Source organism: Cariama cristata, unplaced genomic scaffold (assembly GCF_000690535.1).
Source record: "Cariama cristata isolate BGI_N322 unplaced genomic scaffold, ASM69053v1 scaffold3441, whole genome shotgun sequence".
In the NCBI taxonomy this organism is placed as follows: Eukaryota; Metazoa; Chordata; class Aves; order Cariamiformes; family Cariamidae; genus Cariama; species Cariama cristata.
In genome coordinates, this window is record NW_009597390.1 from 95,118 (window position 1) to 103,443 (window position 8,326).

The window sequence follows — 8,326 nt, forward strand, 5'->3', positions numbered from 1 at the left end:
TGGTCCATACCGCAAATCACTCTGTACCATATTGTGAGGGGTTTAATGGCACTGAATTGTTGCATGTGCCTCCCTGGTACACTGTGCTGTATCAGTGAACCCAGCGTGACTAAGCATGGCAGATTCAGTCTTCCTTACATTTAACGTAGGTGCAGGGCTAATTTCACTTATACTTAAATGCAGCTCGCTCTGCAGTAGTGAGTCACCAGCTGAGTACTAACTAACAAAGAGTATGTACAGCTGAAACTGAGAGAATGGGGATTGGTTTTGTTATGAAGAATATAACTGGCTTTGTCAAAAACACTACAAGTCTCTCATATAGATAAAAATTGTGCTAGAGCTAAGAGGTTCCTGCAAAATGTAACAGAGGGAAAAATAAAGTGAATCTTTTATTAAAATGTTTTTTCTGTTTCTTCCCTTAAGGTGCAGGTTCAAGGAATGACAGGGAACATCCAGTTTGACACCTATGGGCGGAGAACAAATTACACAATTGATGTGTATGAAATGAAAGCCTCTGGATCACGGAAGGTGAGTTTCAAGATACACATCCAGATTTCACATGTTCACAAATATATATTCCACAAACTAACGAAAATCAAAAATACCGCACAGGCATTGTAATAACAGGGCCATGAGGAAGCCCCATCTTCTTACTGTCTTCCCTATCCCAGGAACCTTGTTCTATTCTGTTCCTGGACCAAACCGTTCACGCTGCTTAGTATCTTCATTCATTTCCATGTCAACTTCAGACCCCACTTTTTCCCTTGAAACCCTTCTGGATTTTTTTTCACTGCCAAGCATAATACCTGCTGACATGGTCCTGTGCTCAGCCCTCTTTCCTAAATTCCTCTCCATCTTTCCCTTCCTCTTCATAACAGGCCTCGGAGCCGTAGTGAAGCTGGAGCCAGCGTATTTTAGAATCCTTCTGAAATTAACAGAAAATAAGTTTGGTTTTAATTAGGATTTGCTACACATTCTCTTGTCTCCTAGATAAAGCATAGATCCTAAGTGGGATAGTTGCCTAGATCCCTGTTATAAAAGAAATTTAGGGCAGATTTTCAAAAATAATTAGGTAGACAGGGTCTCAGGAGTATCAAGAGAAGAGTCTGTGTGGCCGAGGCACATAAATCCCCCTGATTTCACCTGGCGATAGGTACCTAACCTGCTTAGTCACCACTGAGATTCCTTAAACTCTTCTGCACATGTTTGATAACAAAATACCTCTGGACATGGCCCAGCCATTCAGCTAGGTTTCCAGTGCAGACAAAAATGTTACTTCTGTGTTGTGCAGAAATACGAAAACTAGTGTTACAGCATAGCAATGTAGCCACAGCACCATGAAGGTCAGCACAAGCCATCTGACAAATAGTCACCTTGTGCTCGCAGAGGGTTTTGTATCCCATACTGAAGATAATGCTACTGTGCCTGCATTGCTAACGATGTCTGTGTATCTGCTCTAAAGCTAGCTCAGGCATGTCTGCAGGGACAGTATTCACTGTCCGAACTGCAGCAGAATATGGATAAAAATTACAAAATCAAAGAATTTTACTCAGAGTGCTGTGCAGTTTATTTTCTTGTCTATAGTATATTCTTATGCTGTGGATACATGGGAATTTATTCCACAGGCACCATGATGATGTGAATTTAGATAGGGAGAATTTAATATGTATTTTTGCTTAGATTTGGCTTCTATTTATTTGCACATGGACTTGAGAACATTATTTCTTGAAGGAAATTAAATTAATACTAATGTAGTCCTTTAACGGCAAAAATATTGCATGAATAAGTGTTACCAAGCCATACGTTTTGACAGTTCCTGTTAAAAGTTCATGCGCCAGTGTCCTTGTAAACGTATGTGATGAGGTAACAATCTCCATTTTTATAGGCTGGTTATTGGAACGAATATGAAAGATTTGTGCCAGCATTAGATCAACTGCCCTCTAATGACACTTCGTCTGTGGAGAACCGAACTATAGTAGTCACTACCATCTTGGTAAGTTTTATGTTCTTAGTGTGTTTGTGTTTAGGAAACAAGATGCATGGCTCCTGAGGTGTATTAGACACCTTGCCAGGAGGCAAATGTTGAATGCTATGTGGCTTCAAGTGACTGAAAAGTTCAGTAGCTTCCAGAGATGTACTGAGGGCTTGACCCTGCAAACTTCCATGTGTATCAATAGATTTACTCACAGGAGGACCTCACTGAGCTCAACATTGCACTTTGCTGCTTCTCAGACACTTGAACTCAGTCAAATGCCTCAGATAAGTGAAGTTATTATGCATGTATGTAAATGACTGCACGATCTGGCCTTCCTGCTGTAGGGCCAAATCTTGCACCCCTCACTCAGGTACAACTCCTGTAAACTCAACCCTGTGGACTGAGTAAGGGTGGCGTAACGAAACCTGTAGAGAACTGGAACTGCTGTAGCACTGGGTGAAAAGCGACCTATACCCGTGCAATTCCAAAGGAGTAAAGCTCTTCCTGTGTCTCATAGGAGCAGCGCCTGTGTCAGTCCCAATAATGCCTCTAGCAGATGTGCTCTGTACAGTATTGTTTGTGACTTTTATGCCTGTTACAATTCTACTAAGCATGAACCAATTTTATGCTGTTTCCTGAAGCATTGTATTTTATACTCCTATGGATTTAGTGAGATATAATCAGCATTTCAGCTAGAATTTTCCAAGAAGGCTAAGGGAATTTAGTGACAAAAATTGCTGCTGAGGATTTTAGCCTAGCTTCCCTTAGGCTGCTTTGAAAATATCTCCATCACAGCCCCATTCTAGGCCACTGGGGCCTTAGGAAATGATTTTGATGGTACAGGTGTTGGGTGTGTCAGTTCTTTAAACACTAAAACCTGAATTATTACTACAGTGATGCTATTTGACTGTCTAATCAGGCCTAATCCTGCAAACAAAAGTGTAACTTTATTGAAGTGGAATAGTCCTGTTGTCTTCAATGAGTCCATACTAGGAATAAAATCAATAGTATGTGTGGCTGTAGGATCAGCCAAGGATTTTTAAACTGCAAAAGCCTGTCTTTCTAATTTCTGTACCAAAGCAGGAAATACTGTAAATACTTGCCAGTAATATAAAGGATAATAACAGCTCTCATTTTGTATGTTTTAAAGCTGTATTTTACATTCATAGACTTTTGATCTTTACTTTTGTTTCAAAGGAATCACCATATGTAATGTATAAGAAAAACCATGAACAACTAGAAGGGAATGAGAGATATGAAGGATATTGTGTAGACTTAGCTTCTGAAATAGCAAAACATGTTGGAATAAAATACAAACTGTCAATTGTTGGAGATGGGAAATATGGAGCTAGGGACCCTGAGACTAAGATATGGAATGGCATGGTGGGTGAACTGGTCTATGGGGTAAGTTTCTCTTAACCTTCATTTTAATGTTCTTTATAAAAAGTTATGCTCAAAGTTAATAAACTGCAAAATAAAGATCATCTGTTTGAATACCACCTTTAAAATTCTAGATATTTCTTTGTAGTGCTATTTTTATAGTCTACTTTTCTAATCGTTTCATTGCAGGAAAGTGTCACTTTCTTACTGCTGTTCTCCAAGTCGGAGTCCACAAAATACTGAGAAGTGGCATTGGGCAAATTTTAAATTCTTATCTACAGCAGAATTTCCTGTTTGCCCTTCATATGCTGCTTTTGCACTTGCCACGTCTCCTTTTTCTCTGCCAGTCTTGTAAGTGCTGGGAGTGTGCCCCTCCTGTTAAAGGTCTGATCCTATGATGCTGGCCCTCATTGGATGATGGATGTCGGTTTGTGTTTGACCAGAGCCTAAAGACTCAGTTAGCCCCATGATTGCTTTTCAGCAAGAAACAATGCAGGTGTGAAATCACCCACATCTTTTTTTCTTTTTAAACGCTGGGTTTGGCTTTAAAAATGAACTGACAGACAAAAAAAAAAAAAAAGCCTTAATTCATTGCATTCCTTTTTATATTTCTATATTGAGTGTACATTGCTTTGTTTAGTAAGAACAAAAACAGTCCGGAATTGCCATTTTAGAAACTTCTTTGAAAATGAGAATTTTGGAATACAGCTAAACCAGATGGAAGGGGGAGAAAATTGGCTTTGCAGAAAAGACTTTACAAGCTGATATTTCATCTTTGCTTTTTTTTCCCCAAATGCTAATGAGATGATTTGTGATTCCGCCCAAATCTTCTTTACAGTTTATTTTTAACAAGCTTTCCTTTATTAAAAATATCTGAGCAGAAGTGAATATTTCAATTGCCTCTTTTTGTTCCATGGCTGAATGTAATTTCGAAAAGTCACCTCAAAATTTCCTTGGGATAACATATCATCAGTCTTGCAAAATGTTTGGTGAGATAATTATTTTCAAATGAATCAGTCTTTTTAAAGTAATTGCTAGATTTGCAAAAGTTTTCTTGTTCTAGAGCGGTCAGTCCTGATGCCTTATTATATACTTGGTAGCCTATTCAACTTCAAAGTATTTTATATAAGCGACAATGTTTTTGTAGTGTTGTATTAAGGGGAGGGAGGGAGATCTACTGATTAGAGAAAGTAAACAGGGATCTGGACCCCTGGGTTTTATCTTCACTTCCCTGTTGCATTGAAGTTTGACATTATGCAAATCTTCTGAACTCCCCATGCCTCTGTTATGCAATTTGGGAAATTGGTTTTACCTCTCTTAAAGAATACAAGTACATCAAGAACCTCTGAAGCAAAGGTTTAGTTTAGCTCCAAGCATAATTACGTTGCAGTGGAAACCTAAACCCTCAGTTTCCCTGTGTGTGGTTTAAAAAATATCAAGAGTATTAGCTGTAATTGTGTCTTTTTGAGATATTTGTAAGTGACAAACAATGAAACAGTTTATTCACTTAAAAAAATAGCCATACCATATGCTAAAGGCATGACAAAAGAGAACCTGAAATTACTGCTAACAGCCAGGGCACAGGGACCATCTACACCAGAAAAGGAAAGGTGTGATGTGGGCACTGCCTTTGGGACTTGAGCCAACTAAGATTAGCCTGTGCGGCTGCTCTACGATGTAAGATCCATCTGGATAAAGGGCCACAAAAATGATCCGAGGGCTGGAGCACCTCTCCTATGAAGACAGGCTGAGAGAGTTGGAGTTGTTCAGCCTGGAGAAGAGAAGGCTCCAGGGAGACCTTACAGCAGACTTTCAGTACTTAAAGGGGACTTATCAGAAAGATGGGGACAAACTTTTGAGCACAGCCTGTTGCGATAGGACAAGGAGTAACGGTTTTAAACTAAAAGAGGATACCTTTGGACTAGATATAAGGAAGAAATTTTTTACAATGAGGATGGTGAAACACTAGAACGTGCTGCCCAGAGAGGTGGCAGATGCCCCATCCCTGGAAACATTCAAGGTCTGGCTGGACGGGGCTCTGAGCAACCTGACCTAGTTGAAGATGTCCCTGCTCATTGCAGGGGGATTGGACTAGATGGCCTTTACAGGTCCCTTACAACCCAAACTTTTCTGTGATTCTATGATAAGCAGGTTGGCTGCAGATGCCTTTTCCACAACTCCCTGGGACAAGCCTAGCTCAGACAGCTCTGCCTCCTTAGCATCAAACTGAGCCCTAGCCACTTCCCCTTCACCCAACCATACTTGTGACCTTCCTACACCAGCAAAAACCAGCCTCGAAGTCACAGTAGACCATGCCTTAAAACAACCCCAAACCCACCCTGCCATTGTAATTTTCCCCTGCAAAAAGATCTGTTCCTTTGTATTCTGAAGCACAGTTTTCACTCTGTTTTCTCATTAATGAAAAATAGAGGAATGTTTCCCTCCCTGACCCCCAACAGCTCCTCTTCTCACACTGCGAGCTCACTTACTGAAGCCTCTTCACTGCAGTGCTCAATTATTCAAAGGTCAGATGCATCCCTTGAGGTTTGACTGCAGACCCAGGTTAATGCTTAGAGCCCAGCGCTGCTGAGCTAGCTCCCCATCCTGCCGAGCTGAACTTCTGAGCTGGCAAACTGCACAGAAATCCACCTGGCTTTCTGTAAGCAGGAAAAACAGCCCCTGAACTCTGAGTACAAACCTGACCATCCCTCCAGACCCTTTCCCAGCCCTGTTTGCAAACATCGTGAAATACTCTTGGCCTCTTTCTCCATCTGTTGAGAGGGAGCTGTGTACCACACTCACAAGGATGTGCGCAAATCTCTTTGAAGATGAAAAGTGCTCTAGAAGTGCTAATTATTTGGAGCAAGCGCCTCATTTACGTGCTGACTTTCCTTTATCTCTCAGGGGCTTAAAACTCTATTAGGGAACTAAAAGTGTACGTTACCCCTAATGTCCCTGTGAGTCTTGTCTGCCAAATGACTGTCATATTTGGCTCCTCTGGATTCCACTTTGGGAAGACAAGAGGGAGATTTAAATGCCTTTATTAGTATGTATGGAAGACAGGCATGGGGGGATAAAAGGGGCCTGATTGGTTTTGGTACCAGTTATCCAGCAGCTGAACTGAGCTGTGGTAGAAAACACAATCTTTTAGATTGCATTTGTCTCAAGTGATAAACAGTGACTAGTCATTTATCAAATACAACATATTCCTGACCCAACAAGCTACTCACCACCACCTGGCACTGCTGGGAAGTCTTACCAGGCTTTTTGAATACTGTACCCTTTTTTGCATAGACCCATGCATGCAGCTCTTTTCTAAAATGGCTCTTAGGACAGTCATAGGAAGTGAATGACTTGTCATTTTAATGCCAAAACCCTAATTAACTGTAATTGATGTTTAGTTTGTGCCAGTTCTTTGCTACTGTTGCTCTTGCTTCCTCTGGGATGCAGCATAGAGTAAGGAGAGAAAGCGCAGCCGGGTCCTTGCAGTCTCCAGACCACTGCGTCGGAGGGCACCGAGTGGCAAGGAGTGGGGAGGGATGGTGGGGGGTCAGTGTGAGCTTTGCCCGAAGGAACAGGGGTGCTGTGTCACAGCACGGTGGGTCCGGAGGCTGACCAGAACAGCCCCGACTCCGGTGTAAGACGAGCCGGAGGTCTGCATTAACTAGGCTAACTGGAGCAGTCCCAAGAGTTGTGCATTACCTGGGGGTAGACACACTAAAATACTTCCCATTAGAAATTCTCCCTCCCTGTCTCATATCACATTAGGGTTTGTTGGAGGGCATAAAACTCTGCTGTGCCCTAGGACTCCCCAAAGTTGAGGACAGTCTCAGCTGGCCCTCTTGGACCTTTCCTTGTGGCTTTGCAATGGGCCGTACAAATGAACCTGGTTACAGAGAAGGGCTTGCACTCTGGCAGCATAGGGGTGGCAGCCCCGGAGGCAGGGAGTTCTGGCTGAGCACATATTCCCAGACTCCTTTGTTTCAGACAGGAGAATCCAGAAGTCTTGTTAGAGAGGAGCTAACAGCGCCTTGTGGTTTCTTAGCAATTTTCAAATGGTGGTGGTGGCGGTAGTAGTAGTAATAATAGTAATACTAATTACTAATGATAATAAAATTTGACATAAAAATGAAATTTCTTTGATTTTTCATAAATCAGAAAATGTCAGTTCAGGTTGAAGAAAACCTTGATTTTGCTCTTTCACCCCGCTGGTGTCAAAATAAGACTACTCTTCCTATCAGAAGAAAACCTACCAATTCAAGCACTATCATTTTTTAAACTAAGAAAAATTTCTAAAACAAAGTGGAGACTTTTGACAGAGTAAGAATAGCAAATAGGTATAGCTTTTTTCCTGGACATTTTGGAAGAGGAAAGTAGCTAAATCATTCTCAAACTGGAAGACTGAATCACTATTTAAACCTAACCAGCAAAGCAAACCAGCAAGGCAAGTGCTGTCCTCCAGTGATCCACCCACTATGGACGTGCCCCCCGCACGGGCTGATGACCAGCAGCACCTCCCACTGCGCAGACCCCGCAAGGCCGGTGCTGAGGGCTTTGTACCCGCCAGCTGCTGAGCACCGGACAATCGTCTTTTCTGTAGGGTAAGCCTCTTTCTGTAGGCTTTTATTTCCGCTTTCCCTTTTAAAGCAGGCTGCTGTTCTTCCTTCAGTGTTCAGCCAGGGAAAGCCTTCTCTCCTCGGGCCTGATGCTTTTCACATCGCTGAGGCTAATTCACAGTAGGTTTAACACAGATCTTAATTGTAACTACAAATGCTTTGGGAGTGGAAAGAGCAGCCAGACCTTACAGCCTTGAAAACTCTCCTCAGGTAAAAAAAGGTCTTTATAAAAACCTTTCAATATGTAAAATAGTGTAAAGGAATGAAGTAGGGATGTAAAGGACAGACAATGCTCCAAACGCAGGCAGCCTCGGCAGTCTGTCAGAGTGGGACCACCTACACATCTCCCTGCCTT

At 42.0% G+C, this 8,326-nt stretch overlaps 1 protein-coding gene across 1 annotated transcript in view; it reads left to right on the forward strand.

Annotated features, from left to right (window-relative positions):
• GRIA3 (glutamate receptor, ionotropic, AMPA 3) overlaps positions 1-8,326 on the forward strand; it is a 152,623-nt gene that overhangs the window by 94,496 nt on the left and 49,801 nt on the right. Inside the window, exons 7-9 of the mRNA XM_009708840.1 lie at positions 424-528; positions 1,886-1,993; positions 3,173-3,379. Of these exons, the coding sequence (XP_009707142.1) occupies positions 424-528; positions 1,886-1,993; positions 3,173-3,379 (420 nt within the window). The remainder of the gene's footprint in view (positions 1-423; positions 529-1,885; positions 1,994-3,172; positions 3,380-8,326) is intronic.